This window comes from Mastigoproctus giganteus, chromosome 8 (assembly GCF_048544385.1).
Source record: "Mastigoproctus giganteus isolate SK-2022 chromosome 8, ASM4854438v1, whole genome shotgun sequence".
Classification (NCBI taxonomy): Eukaryota; Metazoa; Arthropoda; class Arachnida; order Uropygi; family Thelyphonidae; genus Mastigoproctus; species Mastigoproctus giganteus.
In genome coordinates, this window is record NC_143582.1 from 113,317,741 (window position 1) to 113,339,074 (window position 21,334).

The 21,334-nt window shown below is 37.0% G+C and overlaps 1 protein-coding gene across 3 annotated transcripts in view; it reads right to left on the minus strand.

The window, feature by feature from the left end:
* Nedd4 (E3 ubiquitin-protein ligase Nedd4) overlaps positions 1–21,334 on the minus strand; it is an 811,340-nt gene that overhangs the window by 732,323 nt on the left and 57,683 nt on the right. For all 3 annotated transcript variants that reach the window (XM_090378867.1, XM_090378869.1, XM_090378870.1), the window contains 2 exons: positions 6,913–6,951; positions 6,748–6,801 (listed from right to left, as the gene is read on the minus strand). In XM_090378867.1, coding sequence (XP_090234993.1) covers positions 6,748–6,801; positions 6,913–6,951 — 93 coding nt within the window. The remainder of the gene's footprint in view (positions 1–6,747; positions 6,802–6,912; positions 6,952–21,334) is intronic.

Consider the following 21,334-nt stretch of genomic DNA (forward strand, 5'->3'; position numbering starts at 1 on the left):
AGAAGTAGCAGATTGATGGCCAAGTGAGGGAATGTATTTGCACTTTACTTTGTTAGCATTTTTATTGTTTATCAACATTTTATGTTATTTTCTTTATTTAGTATCATATTATTTTATAACACCATTTCATTTATATATCGTTTATAGGCCCCCCAGGCAAAAGCTAGTCTACATTCCCTAACTTGGTAGCCTGAACCATATACAGGCTGGCCTCGATTAACGCGATTAATTTGTCCCGCGAGCACATCACGCAAACGTGTTAATCGAATATATAATAATCAATAGGAAAAATTATAATCGGTCCTTGACCTTCTGGAATGTCCATAAAGAGTTTTAAAAATACCTTTTAAATAGCTTTTTAACTGCATACAATGTAAAAGATAATTAAAATACAGTAAACCCCCGCTATTCGGGGGGTGGGGGGTTACGTTCCTGAGAAATGCCGCAAATACCGAAAACGCGAATACTGAGTTATGGCTCCCATAGTAATAAAGGAGTTCCGTTCCAAAGTATGAAATATATAAGAAAAACTAGTCTAAAATTTTGTCTATGTATGTATTATATGTACCTTCATAATATGACCATTAGAAATGCAAGCATATGGCATCGAAATGAAAATAAGAAACAATTTAATATTAAATGTAATATTTATTAGAAATTTCAAACAAATCTTTCAAACCAGCGCCTTTGCTAACTAAACAACTTATCCCACCAGTGCTATCACCAGTTTCGCTCAAGTGTTGATAAAGGAGTTTTGCCTTTTCACGAATGATGAGTGAACTTAACGGAATTTTATTTTGAGAGTTCGGTCTTCTATCCAAAGATTTAAAGCATTTTCCATTTTTTCTAATTTAACATCACGAGTTACAGAGCAAATTTTTAAAGCAATTAGCGCGTTTTCACGGACACTATGGCAGATTTTTTCTTCCGATTTTTGATTGATCGTACCGTTGACTCGTTTATTTTATAATGTTTTGCCACTGAGTAGACACTTTCACCATTAGAAATTGTCTAATAACTCAATTTTATTCGCTAATGTCATCATCTTCTTTGATCTTTTCACATTTCCCTTGTTATTCGTAGCCATATTTTTGTAGGGGTTAGAAAGAACTTGTCCACAATAAAGTCACTTTCTTCCATTAACACACTCGAAAAAGTCTGTTTTACACTGGAAAAACAGTAGATTTATCACTTTTGTAAGCATATCAATTTATAAATTGATAAATTTATTCAACTTATAAGCATATAAATTAAAAGCAAACGACGAAACCTTCCATGACAAGCGCATAACACATACTGAACAAGGATTAGCGAGAAACATCAACGATTGCGATTTTGTCACCCCTCTCCCCCCACACACTGAGCGCTGTTTTGACCGGGAAAGATAATTTTAGCCACACCCATGTTTACAGTGCTTTAAAATTCACATGTTTTTAGGTTTCATTTTATATTAAATCAGCGACTGCAAATAGCGAGGGTTTACTGTAATTATGGAATTAAATGTTCTTTGCATAAAACACAGTTCCCAAACTGTGTGCCGCGGAATATTTTAAATTTTCGAGGGAAACACGGTGATACTCGACATCTGCTGGACACTGCGCGAACTACTAGCTCGAGGTAGTTCACAGTTTCAGCATTTCTTATTAAGTTGTTTGGACCTAACTACTTAACGGAACTGTTAGGTATTTTCTTTTGGTCTGGGTGCGCCTTGAAAAAATTACTGAGACACTAAGGAGCCTTGAACCAAGAAAGTTTGGGAACCTCTGACATAAAATACACGATGAGGAAATGACTGTTGTGGAAATATTTGAACAGTATTGATTTTCTCTTTTCATCAATCAATTTCCGATAGCCGACAACAATCTTCTCTCGGCCCTGGCGAAATAAATATCACAGAGAACCTCAAACCTTTTGTTTGAGGTTCTATGCGATACAAAAGATTTCATCTAATTCTTTTACAGTTATCTCCTTCGCGGTAACATTTTCATTTGGCTCATTTAAAAATTTGAATTTTTATGCAAGTATGCATTGTCTTTATTAGCAGGAGACAAACAAGTAACACGTCTTCTTCCGATGGTTGATGGAACACACCGAGGCGGGCAGCAGGCAAACGTTTGTTTATTGCCCGTATGACTCGCGGTAAGCTTATCGCGCGATTCAAATCTTTTTCAACTATCGCATAAAAAAAAAAAAAAAAAGATCGCGTTAACTGGAAAGTCGCATCGTGTAAAGTGAAAATTGGTATAATTTTTCAAATAGCGTTAACTGAAAATCGCGTTAATCGAACTTGTGTTATGGGAGGCCTGGCTGTACACCTAATTGCCTACAAAATCCATAACATTTATTTAAATAAAATCAACCAATATAATGTCATGCACGTATAATGTCTAATTGCCCTATGTACAATAGCATTAACGTCGCACAACGTAATAACGTAAACCTGACCAAATATTAATATCATAAACTTCTATAAGAACACAATATATATGTTGTTTTTTTTTCCCTCCATAAAAATTGTACGGAAAAAAAGAAATTCATAGATGAAATATAGTTTTAATGTGATATTGTTAGCTTTAAACAGTTCATGCGCATTTTTATGTAAGTCTTGTGTATTGTTATGTAAGAATTCTGAACATGGTTCACTTGTGAAGCGATAGTTATATACTATTGAGAGAAAAGTGACTTAAAAGTAGGTGAGAGACCAATATATATTATACAGTAGAAATTAAACAGAATTACTAGGTTTAGTGAATGTAATATTATAGAATTGTATTAAGTGTCCTATAAAGATATAATATTTGTACAGTCAGTTCTGCTAAAACGCGGTACATGTGTTCCTAAAAATCTTTGTGTTATGGAATTTCGCACATTACAAACAAAATGACTTAAGGAAAAAATAGGGATGGGGCAGACCACTCAAAAAAAAGTTCAGTGTAGTAAGTATAACACTAAAAAAAGTTAGAAACCCAATAAAATTGCTAACACAGGTTTAAACGTTTAAAATTTCTAATAAATAAATAAATATTACAGTAAATATAGCACTGTAATATATACATACTAATTGGTTTCTGTTCACTGACTTTTTTTTTTATTGTAAAATTTAAAACAGTAAAAAGATAAGCAATCAATAATGATGAACATGGCACACACAAATTACACATGAGATATGCAGTAACAATTTTGCGCATTCAAAATAGGAAGCTTAAAATATAGGAATGAACAGAAGATTCTGAAAATTTATTTGTTTTTTATATCATTGAAGATTTCGTGGAAGGGGAAACACATTTCACCATAATAACGTAAAAACCCACAGAATTCCAGCTATCGGTATTATCGCAAATGCAATAAGATCGAGTTTATTACCCATTTATAATTAGATTGCACTAACAGAAAAGCCCAATAAACCAGGACCTGCAAATTGTTTTTATTGTTTTATGGTAGTGACCTCCATTTCTGGAGGTCACTACCAAAAAACTCCTCTGCTCATGCTTCACCCTCACAAAATTTCTGTTCGAACTGAAAAATGTGAGCTCCTGAAAACATGAGTCAACCTACAATATCACATGTTACCTTGTGAATACAGTGAATGACAACAGTGTCTCCGACCAATACAACTACAGTAAATAGGATATAGCTCTCACACATTTGATATTTTTTAAGTTTTGGGAACTTATACGTATTGCTGCAAAGGTTGCTGCATTCAGCTTGGTGCTGGGTTTTGCATTCACCAGTTGTTACTCCCAGACAAAATTGCACATGAGCCAACGCAAAAGTCACGTTATACTCACATTGTTCCATAATATATCAGTCATGTTGGAGCAAATCATATTGCCAAAATGCACGTTATAGCAGAACTGACTATAATTTATTGATATCTATATTTACTTTATACTTCTCTTAATCATAGAAAAATAAAAAATTCAATAAATTGAAGATTAAAAAAAAAGCACCCAAAAAGAAAAACTCTGTGTACATTAATTAACTTTTGTGTATTTCTGAAATATGAGATAACAAATCTCACCACGGCCAGCAATACTCTAGTGTTCCTGTTTAAGGATCTTTCTAGTTGAAACATGACAAAGAGCCAGTTATATAGATGAGAGTTTTTCTATAAACCATTTACTATTTCTAATAGGGAGGATAAATCTTGCTACTCCAAATAAAATCAGGGAGGATGCTAATGGAAATTTTCCATTTACTTTTTTGATTCTGCTCCATATTATTTTGCTATCATTATTCTTTGTGATACTGAAGTGGAATAGACTTCCCTCACTTTAAATAAGTACTTTTGTTTTAAAAATAATCACACTGTTTGTTATTGTAGATGTTGAAAGAATAAATTACATGCTTTGTTTTTTCTTATTTAGCTTGTTGGCATGCATTTTCCAACTAAGATTAGCATACTATCCAGGTCTGGCAGAGGTTTGTGGTGCAGCATTACTTGTAGCTGTTGAAGTTTGTAATATGTTAAGTAACGTCATATATTGATTCGTATTGAATTGTTGACAATCGTGAAAAACAAGCCAGTAGTCTACGAAAAACTGGTTAGTGTGCTGATTATGTACTTCTAAAACCAACCATTGAAAGAGCACAAGCATATGGTTTGACTGATTACTAGTTGATAGACAGGAAAATAATGGAGTCACTGGTAACAGAACCAATGCAGGGTCACCTGGACATGGGTATATAGCATTAGTAGAGGCATATGATTCAAGAAAGCAACATGATATAGCAATCAGCCAAAAAAAAAAAAAAAAAAAAAAAAAAACCATTCCCATTTCACCCATCCATTCACTCCAAATGTTTGTCTAGTTCTGCCTTGAACTTATTTAAGTTGTTGACCTCCACTACAAAAAGATGGAAGTTTGTGTTTGTTCCAACTATCAAACACCCGCTGGCTAAAGGCAAATTTCCGCCCATCTACTCTACAATTGTCTTTCCTCAATTTGAATTTATGTCCCCTCAGGTGGGTAATCCGAGCAAGAGGAAGAATCCCGTCAGCACTGAGCTTGCTCAAACCATTCAAGGCATTATAAACCTCAATTAGATCACCTTGCAGGTGCATAGTCTCCAGATGCTGCAATTTATAGAATTTAAGCCTTAAACCCTTTGTTCCAATCACCAATCTCATCGCCCTTCTCTGTACACTTCTAGCAGCTCTACATCCTTCCTAAAATCAGGCCTCCAGACTTGTATGCAGTACTCAAGGTGTGGCCTGACCATTATCTAATATAAGGGGACGATCACCTCCTTATTCCTGCTAGCAAAATTCCTTTATATCATTCACAAGACACCATGAACTACTCTTGCAGCCTGTCTGCATTGCTCAGAAAAATTCATATCTTACTGAACAATTACCCCCACGTCCTTTTCATTCTCCACTTCCCTGAGTGTAGTACCATCCAGTTGGTACATTACTCTGGGGTTACTGATATCCATATGCAGTACTTTACATTTGTCAATGTTAAACTTCAATTGCCATCTCTCAGCCCATCTGCTCAACTTTTCCAGATCCTCTTGCAGTACTACTGTCACTAAAAACCATGCCAGCCTTTGTATTGTCTGCAAACTTACTTGGATATTAACCCTGATACACCTTCATCAATATCATTGATAAATACAGAAAACAACAATGGACCCAACACCGAACCCTAGGAGACTCCACCAATAATAACATTAGTCCACAAACAGCAGTGTCCATTGATTACCACTCTCTGTCTTCCCCCAACTCAACCATCCTTTTATCCATTATAGCAACTTGCCCTTAATGCCATACTGCTACAATTTGTACAGTAGTCTTCTATGTGCAACAGTATCAAAAGCCTTCCTAAAATTCAAGTATATGATATCAAAATTATTTTTTGCATCCAGTTCCTTTGTGACCACACACATCATAATATTTAATCAGATTTGTCTGACAAGACTTACCCTTGACAAACCTATGCTGTGTCTGAACTATAACTGTGGTCTTGTGCCATGGCCCTACAGTGCTTCTTTAACCAGTGACGCCATTATTTTTCCTGGAACAGAAGTTAAACTAACAGGTCTGTAATTACTCCTGTCATCCTTTGATCCCCTTTGTGAATTGGGGGCACATTTGCACATTCCAGTCCATGGCAACTTTCCCCAAGTCTGAGGAAGTTTTCATAATTATGGCTCAAGTGGTTTGCTTGCTTCGTTTAATATAACTGGATAATTCCCATCCACCCCAGATGCTTTTCTTATATTCAATTTCAACAATTTCTTCTCCACTTTGCTGTCAGTTATTACAAAATCATTTAACTCCCTGCCAGAGTTTGATAAGCTTCTGGCCTCCAGACTTCCTCACGTGTGAATGTAGATGTAAAATACTCATTCAGTTTGTCAGCTACCTCAGCAGGTTCATAAACAATCGAACCATCAATTGATGCAATAAATAGGAAAACTATTCATTTCTATTTTTTCAGTGTTATTGTATGTGTGCCATTGCTCAATGGAATTTCATAGGCTGCCCCCACTGCTTGAAGATACTGAGAATCTTCACTGACCAGGAACCATTACTCTGTTGTGAAAAAATTCCTGAGGTTAGCATGGCTATGAGGGAGTCCTACATATACACTTCAGGATTAAAACACAAAGACAAAACTAATTTTTAAGCAACCACTTTTTTCTTACCTTTAGAAAGGAATTTAACTACTATATATAGCCAATGCCTATTTATAGATCAATTATAAAAATAAAAAAAATTTAGTAAAGAAAAACACTTACTAAACGGTTCTCATCAAAAACCTCCATTATTATTTTATGAGCATGGGGTTTTACCTAATTAAGATAAATACAGTTAGCAGCAGGTACAAAAAAAAAAAAAAAAAAAAAATTATCAATATTCACATGCTGTAACTAAAAACGAGACATTTTAGTTCAACTACTTACCCGAAATATGAATTCTTCTTCCCACCTAGGATTCAATGTCTGTAAACACAAGCAATGGATAGGTGAATAAATTAACAAAATATTACAGATCAGCTTTATTCAATAACAAATTTGTTTCTTAGTAGAGCAAATCCATGAATAAATCTATCAAAAACTGATGTATACACTCCTGACTAAAAGCATTATAACAGAAAAAAGACAAGCTTTTATAAGATGCTATGATATTATTTACACTGTAAGGTCATAGAACAAAAATAAAATTTGGCCAGGGGAGTTCAAATAGTGTATTTTATATAGCTATTTAACTTCTTTTTTTTTTTTTTTTTTAAGGATAAAATGCAAGGAACAGCTTAAATTATTAAGTTAAAATAAATGTTATAATAGTATATTATAAATTTCTCACACTATATTGGATAATAAAAATAAATAATATCTTGAGTAAAATCTGCATTACTTTAAAAAAAAAAAAAAAAAAAAACTTGGCAACCTCACTCCTGACACACAGCAGCACAAAAATAGGTAACAATAAAAGGCAAGAAAAACTGAAAATACTGACTTTGATTTTCTCACACTATATTAATTAATAAGGATACATAATTTCTTCAAGTAACAGCTGTCTTTATTACTTACAAAAATTATTTCTTCACGGTGCCACTTCTGAATTTAATGGTACAAAGTGAGGAAAATTCAAAGCCAAAACCAAAGTTCTGTGTAAAACTAACATAGGAGCAGATGCATAGAATGCTTTTTCAGCCCAATGCTACACTGTAAAGAAGTTCCTGTAACTAAACCTCTCGAATTAAATTATTCAAAGGTGAATAACATAATAAAGGTGAAATACTTGAGGAAAACTAAAATCCAGACTGACATAAATGTAAGGGATATTTAAATTTACACTTTTCTGTTTGTGGTATATAAAATACAAAAAAAACATGCATACTAGATGGTTTAATAAATATATTTATAACTAATTAAAATAACAGAGAAAATAAAAGGACGTAGATAGTTGTGTACCATGAATCAATATAATGTGCAATCACCAAATGGAGAGAGTAAAAGAAAGGGGGAAAAAAAATATCAGCGCATACTGAGACAATGAAAACAGAAATAGTTAGAAACCATTTCTGTTTTCAAGAAATGGTTTGCAAAGAAATTTTAAATAAATTTCTTGTTTTTAATAAATAAATAATGTCCAATGCTTCTAAATACTCCTAAATGCAATAAACATTGGACATCACAATTTAATAAACTGTAATGTCCAATGCTTCTAAATGCTTCCATATTTTTAATATGAATATGAGCACTGGACATTACAGCACCTGACATCCTGCCATTGCTGTAATGTCCAATACTTCTGTTCTGCACATGCAGACAGGATAACATGCAGTGCTTGGAACAAATTTAGCTTTAAAGCAGCTGCAGCTCACAATCAGTTGTTGGAAACATCATATGTCAATGGAAGACAGAAGGTATTGTGACAATTCAAGCTAAGTAAACTACCATTAATGACACCCCCAAGAATGTCATCAGTTAAAACAGATAATATGAGGAAACACAGGTAAGTCATTCTATAAAATATTTTTTTAACGGTTATTGGTCCTGCCCCAGTTAAGTCCATTATCTCTGGTGTCATTTATTATTATTAGCCATATGGTGCAAGGAAGCCTGAGGCTTATGCAGCACCAGCCAAAAAAAAAAAAAAAAAAAAATTTCTGAGTTACCCTGAGAGAGAGTGAAAGAGAGTGTCAAAAGTAGAAGGAAATCACCAAGAAAGAAGAATGATGATATCCAGCTCGGGATCTTGGGAGTGCCAAGCCCATACTCACCAGAGGTGAGCCCCTGGGGTAATTTCATTAAGGGTCCCATTGCAATTTCCTCATATTATCTGTTTTAACTGATGACATGCTCGGGGGTGTCATTAATGGTAGTTTACTTAGCTTGAATTGTCACAATACCTTCTGTCTTCCATTGGCATATGATGTTTCCAACAACTGATTGTGAGCATCCCACTCTTTCACTATCTGAATAATGTATTCCCTCCAAGTGAGTAACTATTATTGCTATTAAAGGAAAATGGGTCCTTTCTGTTCTGTCTACCTGTCACCTAATATACACAACATTTATCTCCTACTTAAAATTGATACTGCCATTTATCTATCACGTGATCACTAGAATTAAGTATTTCCTCCCAGGGATGGTGTAACTCAATACATGTTTGCAGATAGTATACATGACCAAAATTATTCAGACATTCCTCCACAAATACTGTGCAAGAAGTTCTGCACATCAGTTTAGATGTATCAACATAAATCTTGTGGGTTTGGTGCTGGTTGGTTGAGGATTTGTTGGCATATCAGCATCTATAGCCATAGTGTGCCATACATATAAGTATGCATATTATTTCTTACAGATAAGGATAATTTCATAACTAGGACTAAAAAATAATTTTTTTTTATTAACTGAAGGAGACAATATATATATTAATCAACTTGAGAAAAGTAATGATGTTTGAGACATTTATTTTATTACCCAAGATTGAAGCAAATGTAAGAGGGTCTTTCGTTATATCCGGAGTGAAAAGGTTCTGGCATTCTCCTGCATATTTTGTGCATTCGACAAAGATATATTTCACTGAAAGTATAGTGTTACAGTGATGACACTGAGAGGGAGTCTCCCCTCTTAAGAGATAACAATGAGTAATATTAGTGTGGCCTATTCTCAAACAGCAGGAGGTAATAACATTACCTCCTGCTGTTGGATTGAACTGAAGCTTGAAGGCCATCACTCAAGATTTGGTTTAATACTTCGAAGCTTATTGTTAAGCTGTTGTTGCCATGATAACTGCCGCTGGCACATGCGTTTTTCCTCGATTATTGCTCTACATGCGTTTTTCCTCGATTATAGCTCTACAGATTGTGTGTTGGGAATGGTGGGAGGTGTTTTACCAAGATCATTAATACATGAGCTGGAAGAAAAATGGGATGCTAGCAGGTCAGCTTTATCCTTGGCTGAAGTGACAACAGAACCATCTGGTTTGGACAGAGGTGGGAGCAGAGATGGGCAAAAGTTGCGGCCAATAGCTTTGGCAAGAGACCAGAATGCTCGGCTACCATTAGGACAAGAAGCAAGTTTTCTACTCTTAGCCTGTTCAAACTCTAGTTTGGACTGATTAATAACTGCTTTACAATTGTTGCGAGCTTTGGTGTAGGCAGAAAATGAAACTGAAGAATTAGAAACAAGCCAATTACGATATGCAACATTCTTCTCTTGATCAGCCTTAGCACATTTATTGGAAAACCAAGGTTTAGATAAAGGACGAGATTTTAAAGTGGAGTGTGGGATAAAGGATTCCATTCCTGAAAGAATAATTTCACTGACACGATCTGAGCAAACGTTGACATCAGAAGTTTTGAAACAGTAATCCGACCAAGGAAAAGAAGAAAAGAAGTCTCGCAGGTCATCCCATTTTGCATTCTTGTAATGCCACGAGGTTGGGAATAGCCATGAGATAAAAGTTCCATTGGAGAAGAGACAATCACCAAGTTGTGATCTGAAGTGCCTAAAGGACCTCTCACTTCGACCGTGTACTTAAAAGGGTTGTTTGTGAGAAAAAGATCAAGCATATTGGCTGTATGATTAGGATTGTCCGGTATTCTTATAGGTAAATGAACAATCTGTGCTAGGTCATTAGTAATTGCAAAAGCCTCAGAATCTCGACCTGCTGGGTCAGTGTGACTAGAAGACGGAAGCCAGCTGGAGTTGTGAACATTAAAATCACCAAGGAAAATTACCTCACTGTTAGGAAAGTTGGACTGGAGAAAGTCAAGTTGCAAAGAGAGGAAGTCAAAGAGCTCCAAGTGATTAGTGGAGTTGGGAGAACGGTAGAGACAACAGATGAATTTGACACAATGAGGTAGAGAGATTTTAAGCCAGAGAAGATCAAAGAGAGGAGATTCCAAATTGCCAAGTCTGTGACAGGGAATATCAGAACGGACATATGCACAAGTACCACCTTTGAGGTGAAAGGAATCATACAGCGAATAATTTGGGCATCTGAGATGAGCAGTAGTTGAATCAACCGATAACTGAGATTCTGTCAGAAAATGTACATGGGGTTTGGCAGACTGCAAGTGGAAATGGACATCGTCGAGATTAGAACTGAGACCACGTATATTTGTGAAATGAATTAGGAAGTGCTTGGGAGGTTTAGATCTTTTCGCAGATAAGTTTGCTCTATTAGCTTGACAATTCATGGTGTATTCGATAGTAAGAAAAAGTGGGTGGGACATGCTGTATGAAGTAAGGAAATTTTTGGATATGGCGTACACGTGGTAAGAATATACCCAGATCCTTGACGTAGCATGGCCTCGACAATGCTCCCCGCATACACACTGCTCCGACTCCCTCCAGTCACTGTCTGGCAGAGTAGAGGTAGCAAGATTATACACTAGCTGATCCGGAAGCCTCCTAGAGAGTTACCAATAGGTTCGGTCTGGTGTACTAACTAGTGGCCGGCCTGCAAACACCGTTTTAGAGCTGTAGAAGACGTATAAAACAAAAGCCACTTGTTATGGCTATTGGCCTTCTGTTTCCAACTATATAACTTCAATTGTTTTAAATTTCAACACTGACAACCAAGGACAAAGACGTGCATTTCTACTTCCTTGCGCATATTTTAATTCTGTTTTTAAATCCTAACTTATTCACGCTAACTTAAATTTAAAATTATCATCCATTTTATTCCAACATCAACGCAGATTATAAAAAAGTGAGTACCATAATAAATTAAATTAAGCTATGCTATTATATTGTGTCAAGACTCTATGAATAATCTCCATTCTTCAGGATTGTATTCAAACCTTAGTTCATCCATCAATATGTTTACATTTTTGCACACAAAGAGAACCTTCCTTTTGATAATAACCTGCAAACTTTTCATTTTGGTTTCTAAACACAGAAATCCTAGTGGTTTTTGCCAGCAAATTCCACTGTTGCAATCTAGATCCTACAAGCTCAGCCTGTTGCTTTGAAAGATTTAAATCCCTAACCAAATGATGTTCACTTTGTTCAATTAAGTGTAGGGTTTTGTCATTTTCAGGATTCTAACTAGGATCAGCAAACATTGAGGGGGGTGGGTAGGTATGGGCTCTAATGACTCTTGCTCTTCTTCCAGAACAGTGATTTCTTCACAACTAGGTGGAGGAATAGAAACAGGGAGTTCCGGTGTGTGTGTGTGGCACTGGTCTTACTGCGGACAGAAGGCTTGGGTATTTTATTTTAACTCTAGTTTTCCTAGAAAACGGCTTGGTATTTATGGTTCAGAAATAACAATCTTCGAGGTGACTTGTTGGTTCTCACCAGATCATTGGAACAGTAAAAGGCATTTTAGAATTGTTCCCCTTCATCCAATTGGTCAGATTTACATGGCACGTTATACAGCACATATGCAGCACCCACCTTTTTTCCTGACCACTCGCGTCACAAACAAAATAAAAATAATAAGCTTGTTTCATCTTGTCTGTGATTGATCGACATTGGAACATCACTGTAAATTGTCCACAAACATAGCAAAAACTGTTTGGCAAATTAATGCACGCACGCACGGCATTTTCACTCCACTTCACAAGTTTTCACAAGACCAAAAGGAACTTTAAAACACCACAACCTACCACTAGATCTTACAAATCGAAACTAACCCCCTCACAGAGGCACCTGGCTGCCAGAAATATAGTAGGATCCAAACGTGCTACTGCATAATAAGGGTATTATGCAGTAGCACGTTTGCATAATAGCAATAAAACTCAGAGCAGCCACTCCTCAGGGCTACAACTAAAAGAGGTATTAGTATACCATTAAACAACACAGATATGTCTGTTTTGTTATGTCTATTTTGTTACAATAAATTTGACAGTGAAAGGTACAGAGTGTGATCGATGTTGATGATTTAGTTGATTTTGAAGCTATTTTCCTTTTTTTTTTATTAAACTATTTTTGCATCTTTCTAAAAAATGTGACATGATAGAAACTTTTTACTGTCATATTTGTAATCTGCTCACACAAATTTAAAAAAAAAAAAAAAAGAGCTTACTTTCATCCATGTTAGCAAAACCTTGTTGACCAGTGTAATCACTGCTGATGATCATATCAAGATATTACTCTCTCTCTCTCTCTCTTGTTACCTTTTTAACACGTTGCTGTAGAAAACATATCATCCAATAAATCCACAGAAGTCTTGATAGTGTGTGTGATTGACCAATCTACAAGTTCCAGTCAATATCTGGAAAGATAAAATCCTCCATTATAAAATATTCTGATTTACTGGTCCAATCTATTTCTCTGTACAGCTGTTCATTGTACTCTGCAGAGTTATTAGGCTTATAACCCACTTCTACTCTCACTTTTGAATTCTCAGTGTCACACCAAACTGACTAAACATTGCACTATCCAGCCATGTCAACTGGATGCACTGCCTTAGATTTTATGCACTTCTTAACCTCCGCCCCTCCTATCTTGTCCTTTCTTCTATTCCCCCTAACTTCCTATTTCCAGGTGGAAAGTCTTCCTTTCATCCCCACCTTCCTTTTTTTCATCTGTTCCCTCCTACCTTCACCTTAATTCTCTTTGCATTTGCAGACTTTTTTTTTTTTTTGGTCCCGGGACCCGTCCTGGCAAACTCAGGCACAGACAAATCTTCATTCCCACCAGAAACTATATCTCCTACTATACCAGGTTGCCTCCTCGGGGCAAAGGGCAGACAAAGTGGGGTCCCATATTAGGGCCCACAGCTAAATGCTGGAGAAAAAACAGAACAACACAACACAACGCTACACAGAACAACACCAAAACACTACCTCTGGCATTTTCAGTTTGTAGTGCATCACAGAGAATACTATGTAGTTTTAGGGAAATCCCCACATGCTGCTTGACAATAAACACTATACACTACGTTCTTTCTGTATATGTTGTACTTCCCCATATTCAAATTCTGCATCCTTTATATCTGAGTGACACCACATCTCTGAAATCCCAACATCTTTGGTGTCTCTCAACAAACACTTCAAATTCATCAGATTTATTTACTATACTCCTAGCACTGGTGTACATTCGAATATACATGCACCTGTTTGTACTCTTAGTTACCCTAACACAGCCCATGTATTTATTTGTTTCATGATGACTCCCACCAGTTCTTGAAATTCCCAGTACTTTGCTTTCAAGGCTGCTGCTCATTCCAATAGAAGCAATGCAAGAATCACTTTAACCTCTGCCTGTGGCTATTATTTAATTATTAATCTGTGTATCCCACCCCAAGCTAGTAGATTTCCAACCCACCTAACACTGCTCTCCGATATTTAGCTCCCATTAGAGTTTGAAAAACTTCTGGCATCCTCTCCCCTAAAGAATTCCTCATGTGTGAATGTAGATGCAAAATACCTATTGAATTTGTGAGTGACCTGGGTTATCAGCAGTTAACCTAGTGACATCAAGTGGCCCAATGTGGTTCAACTCTTTCTTTCTACTATTAATATAAGCATAGAAGTCTTTGCTACTTTTCACTGCATTCTTTGCCAGAGACTTCTCATACTCTGTCTTAGAATGCCGAACCTTCTTTCTGACTTCATTACAGATCCAAATTCAATTTTAAATTATATGGATAAACAACCTCTGAAAATTAAGGGCCAGATTCTCACTTCTGAATTTAAGGACCATAAACTCTGGGAAATAAGATTATGTTACTGAGATTTTAGAAAAGTTTCCACAAGAGCATTGGGTATTGCAGTTTAACAAGCAATAGTGCTCCATTATATTTCAAGACTGATGAGGGATGTGCTGTATTCAAGATTTTGTCCCAGACCACCTTAGTGCTGATAATATGAGTAATAGATTATGCTAAATGGATACACAATTCCTTTCAACTCTGATGGCAAAAGCATGATATACCATGCTTTTGCTCATGCACATTCAAAGGCTATTAGGTTGGCCATGGCAGGATATCGTCAGAACATTTTCCAAGCTTTGTTTTGAGCCTTTTTTTTTTTTGCTGCTGCTGCTGCTGTGTATTTTACATTCCATCATGTTTTGGGAAAAGATGGAAACTGGGTAGATGTTTTTGGAATTACAATTGTAGCTGCATGGACAATCCTTTCTGTGATGTAAGTTCTGATTGACTACAGTGATGTCAAAATTTGCCAAATATTTTAAGTCATTGTAGTCAGCCTGATCACTCTTCCACTGTGGTTATCTCCGAAAAAAGGTCTCCCATTAATTAGGGTGGTTATCAATTCCATACCGGTTCTCCACCTCCCAAGTAAGTGAAGGGAGGAAAGCAAGGGAACAGATAGAAAAATAAATAGCAGAAAACATGCAGGCAGGCATGTGACAGAAAACGTTTGTTCCCACATTTAGAAGGAAGAGGTCATTGTCAGCGAGCGTATATTCTATGACTCATCCCCTTCCACTGATGTTAGCACTATCCCAAAGGATAGTATGTCCATTAAAATCCCCAGTAAGTAAGAACAAAAGAAGCAACTGAATTAAAAGATCTTTTTGGATGGGGGTGCCAGTCTCAGCTGGCAAATGAATAGAGCAGATTGTTATTAAAAATCCCATTTGTAAGATGAACAGTAACAGCCTCTAAACAGGTCATAAGCAGCAAAGACTGAAATGGGGTCTGGTTGCCTGTGAGGATAGTGACTCCTACATGATCAGGGCCATCTGTAATTCTATCCTCACAAATGATGGCAATCTTATGCATAGCGGAATCATTATTTGCATTTAGATAAGTCTCCTGTAAGCAAAGGTACGATGGTTCGTACTTGTTCAGAAGTGCCTTGATGTCTTCTGTATTTTTCCAGAATCCACAACAATTCCATTGTAGGAATTTAGCCATTACCTCGGCTTCTTGGTTCCATCAGTTGATGGAAGAAGTGCTGAGAGCTAGCTTTCCTTCTGAAGTACTGAGAGCTAGCTTTCCTCAGTCCTGGATTTACCTTTTTTTTGGGTATTTATTTCATTGCTATTTACTGATTTAACTGCTTTTCTGGCCTCCTAGTACAAAATGTTCAGCTCTGCCTTAAGTCGTATTTCTTTTTCTTTCTTCCACCTCTAGCATGCTTGAGGGTATACAGGGTGCTTTCCTTGGCAGTCAATGCAAGGGTTTTGCAACTTTACATGATGTAGTTTCATGGTCCTTTCGCCAAACTGAGCACATGCAATGGCAACACAGCTGGTCATTTATGTATGTTCATGATTCTGGCAATTGAATCATAAGAAGTGATTTGGATATATGGACATACTGTGCAGTTCAGATAACCAGCTTTAATCTCAATAGGAGATATTGGTGCATAAAAAGTAAGCATAAGGTTTCTTGTCTCAGACCTAGATTCCCATCACTAAGTACAAACATTCGCTTCAGCTGTCACTTCTTATGATTTTAGTTCTGAACAGATCTCCTCCTTAACACTTCCAGAAGATCCAACTCAGATATCATGCCTCTGGATGAGTTCAGTGTTTTGTGGGGATGTTACCATAATTGGTATCCCAATAAAGTTGGCTCAGGAGAGCTGTTCGGAGTGTTTATCACACTTCTTTTCCATGAGAATATCTCCAGAATGCAGCCATTTTATATATATTACAAACATAAGTTAGGACTAAATTTCCATCCCTACACGTGAACATTCGCTTTGCAGCTATCACTCATTGGCTTTTTAATTCTGAACGGATTTCCTTCTCGTACACTTTGAGTAGATCCCATTCTGAAATTATGCCTAAATTAAGGATGAGCTTTGTCTTGTGGGGTATTATTACAACAATTAATCATAATAACACCCTCTAACATGTTGCTCAGAGATGCTGTTTGAGCACCTATCAGTTGGAGTCTGTTGATACTGATGAGAATATTGCCAAAACGAAGCCATTTAACTGATTAGGGTGAACCTGCTAACCGGTCCAAACCCTTCTGGATGAAGAAGGGCAACATTTTATCTATGGGCTTCCCACTCAAGGAATGTACAACCAAGTATCAAAGTATTAGACAATGTTTCTTCGGTTCTGGGTCTTTTTGCTGGGGTAGCATTTTCAGAGTCAGCATTATAATTTTATGGTAGGAACATTATTTATGATCCCAAAAGAATTTAGAGTATCACGATTCATAGCGGATTTTGTTTTTGTTCAGATCTTGGGCTCCTACCACTACAATGTCCAACATCAAGCAATAAATGTACTTGGGGTACATTTAATGCATACTTGGAGTGATACACCAGGGCTACAAAGACATTATATCTGCACCAACACCAGCCAGAATCCTGTCCCTTGAACTATGAGGGTAGAGGCATGACATTGAACATGGCAGACACTTGTAGGCGAACTTACTAGTCGAATGATCCTAGAAAAACCATCCAGGACCAGACATCTTATCGAAGCAGGGGCCAAAGTGGTGTGTTGAAGCTGTGCCCTCAATCATCAGAATTCCCCTTTTTAAGTTTCTGTGGGTCGTCGCAGCACACAGGAAATATGCTCCTGGAAACTAGGCTGTAAGCAGTGGATCCCAGCAACACTAATCTGGAGGTTCAGTAGCACCCTGGTAGGTCTGTTCTCCACATGAAGCTGCCCACATCAAGGGGCACAACAAGAGGAAGTACACATTGAGAGCCCTGTCAATTAACTCATACCTAGAGAGACTGTGCAAGGCTCACAGGGTAGAATTTTTCTCACCATGGTCTGTGCTTGTTAACAGGAGAGATCATTTTTACAGGGATGGTATACACTTAAACAGAAGGGGTGCAAGAATACTTGCTGATGGTATAAAGGTATATCCGGCTTGATGTCTAAGTTTCCAGATGATATAAAGGTTGGCAGGGAGTTTAATAACACTAATCAAACTATTGCAACCAGATCTAGAAAAATTAGGCCAATGGGCTGAAAAATGGCAGTTGAAGTTTAACATTGACAAAAATGCATATGGGTGGTGGTAGTAGTAGTAATCCCAGATTAACATACCAACTCAGCAGAGTTGAAAAAGATCTAGCAGTAATTGTGAAGTCAGATATGAAGTTCTCTGAACAGTCAAAAATCATTGATAAAAATTCCATGAGCTGTCCTGGCAGCCTGTATGACAGGACAGCTCATGGAGTTTTGTCAATGATATACAGGAACTTTGATAATAGGAGATGATTATCCCTTTGTACTAGACCACAATTAGGCCATATCTTGAATACTTTATACAGGTCTGGAGGCCTCATTTTAGGAAGGATATAGATCTGCTGAAACAGGCACAGAGGAAGGTAAAGGGATCAAAAGGGTTCTCGCAACAAGAAAGGCTTTAGTCCTGCAAACTGTAGAATCTGTTGACTAGGCACCTAAATCAGACCTGCAAGCAGATCTGATTTAGGTGTTTAAGGTCTTTAATAAACTGAGTAAACCAATGCTGATAGCATTCTTCTTTTTTCTCGGATTTTCTCAAGGGAGCATAAACAAATTGAGGAAGAATGGTTTCTAGATAGATGTGTGGATGTTTGCCTTCAGCGAGTGGGTTTTGTTTTGTTTTTTTTTTTTTTTTTTTTTGGCTATACTTTATAAGTTTGATTTTTTGCATTTTCTGCTACTACAAAATAATTAAAGATATAAAGATTAACTGCTTTTAAATGCAGAAACGTCTGACACATGGCACTATCTGCTAAGAAGTTGACTGAGTATAAAGTAGTAGTAGTAGAGGCATGTGAAAAGCAAGTGAATGAGCTTATGTAGCATAAGCCAAAAAAAAAAACAAAAAAAAAAACCCAATTTCATACATTCATTCACCCTTTAAAAGTTTGTCCAGTTCCTCTTTGAATACAGTTAAGCTATCAACTTCCACCACAGATGGAAATTTGTTCCAGCAATCACCTACATGCTGGCTAAAGACAAATGTCTCCACATCTATTCTACTACTGCCTTTCCTCAAGTTGAATTTATATCCCCTCAGGTTCACAATCTGAGTAAGCAAAAGAATCCCATCAGAAATGAGCATGCTCAACCCATTCAAGGCCTTATATACCGCAATCAGATCACCTCGCAGGTGCTTATTCTCCAGCTGTGGCAATTTGCAGAACTTAAGCCTTTCTTGTTAAGAGGACTCCTTCGTTCCCCTCACCAACTTTGTTGCCCTTCTCTGAACTCAATCAACTCTAAATTCTTCTAAAAATGAGGCCTCCAGACCTGTACACTATTCAAGGTGTGGCCCAACTACTGCCTTATAACAAAGGGATAATAACCTTCTTTTCCATACAAACAAAATTTCTAAAAATCACTGACAAGCCACCATGACCTGCTGTGGCAGCCTGTCTGCACTGCTCAGAGAACTTCATATCTGACTGCACAATTACCCCCAGGTCTTTTTCATTCTCTACCAACCTGACTGTAGTACACACAGTTGGTATATTTCAGTAACACACAGCTGGTTACTTCTACCCCTATGCAGCACTTCGTTTGTCAATGTTAAACTTCATTTGCCACTTCTCAGCCCATCTGCCCAACCTTTCTAGATGCTGCTGCAGTAGCATAGAGTCATTACAATCATTAACAACCCTGGCAACCTTTGTATCATCAGCTAACTTGTACATTAAGCCTGTTATGCATTCATCAATATAGTTGATAAGTATAGAAAACAGCAATGGCCAAACAAGGAACCCTGGGGTACTCCAATAATAACATTAGTCCATGGAGAGCGGTCTCCACTGATTACCACTCTGTCTTCTCCCAGTCAATCATCCCTTTATCCATAGCAGCAACTTGCCCTTTGTTCCCCTAACCAACTTTATTGCCCTTCTCTGAACTCACTCAAGCAACTCTAAATCCTTCCGAAAATGAGGCCTCCAGACCTGTACACTACTCAAGATGTGGCCTGACCTTAATGCCATACTGCTCCAATTTGTACAGCAATCTTTTATGTGCAACTGTATGAAAAGATTTTGTGAAATCCAATTACATGATATCAAACTTATTTTTCACATCCAGTTCCTTTGTGACCACATCATAGTCACAAAGGAACTGGAAAATCTTGTCTGTATACAATCATGGTATACAGACAAGATTTTCCTCTTAACAAGTCCATGCTGTGTCTGAATTATTACTATAGTCTTGTCTAGATGTAGATGATCCTGCAATGCTTCTTTAACCAGTGCCTCCATTAATTTCCCCGCAACAGAAATTAAACTAACAGGTCTGAAATTACCTTGTCACCCTTTGTGAATTGGGGATACATTTGAAAATCTCGAGTCCATAGGGACTTCCAAAGTTGCTCCATAATTATGGCTAAAGGTTTGCTTACTTCCTTTGCCACCTCCTTTAATATAGCTGGATAGATTCCATCCAACCCAGGTGCCTTCTCATGTTTAACTTCAACAATCTCTCCTCCACTTTTCTCACAGTTATTACAAAATCATTTAGCTCCCTGTTAGAGTTAGATGTCACTACCCCTGATGGTAGTGACATCTTTAAGCAAATACCACTTCAGTACACTATGATCACTGCCACCTAGTGGTTCCTTTATCTGCAAATTCATAATGCAAGAATAATCACTGTTGATAATCAGACAAAAAGTATTACTCCCTCTGGTTGCCTCTCAAACATGCTGCTGTAGAAAATAATCATCCAATAAATCCACAAAATCTTGCTATTGTGAAAGTGACCAACACAGTGACCAAAAAATTCAATCAATATCTGAAAGTTGAAATCCTCCATTATAAGACATTCTGATTTACTGGCTCTATTTCTCTGTACAATTTTTTGTTTTACTCATCAGAGACATTAGGCCTATAACACACTCCTACTCTCATTTTTGCTTTCCCAATGCTCATGTCACACCAAACTTACTCAACATTGCACTGCCATCTATGTCAACTGGACTCACTTCCTTAGATTTTGATGTTTCTTAATGAACAGCATAACCCCTTCTCCCTTCCTATCCTGTATCTTTTCTGTACATAATGTACTCCCCAAATTCCAATTCGGCATTCCTTATATCTGTGTGACCCTACTTCTCTTATATCCCAAAAATATCTGCCTTTGATGTCTTGATCAGCACTTCAAATTCATCAAATTTATTTACTATACTGCTAGCATTGGTGTACATGCAAGTATATATGCACTTCTTCTTACTCTTAGTTACCATAACACAGACCATATATTTACTTTTCCATGATGATTCCCACCAGTTCTAGAAATCCCCAACACCTTCCTTTCCAGGATGCTGTTAATCTTTTAGTCTGCAAATCCCCCCCCACCAGTTAGCTGTTTTCCGACCAACATAACACTGCCTCGATAGCACCAGCAAATATTCTTGTACCCTTTCTATTTAAGTGAATCTGATTCCTGTAGAAGCAATCTCTCCTGTTAACAAGCAGAGACCACACTGAAAAAAATTCTACCCCATGAGCCTTGTATA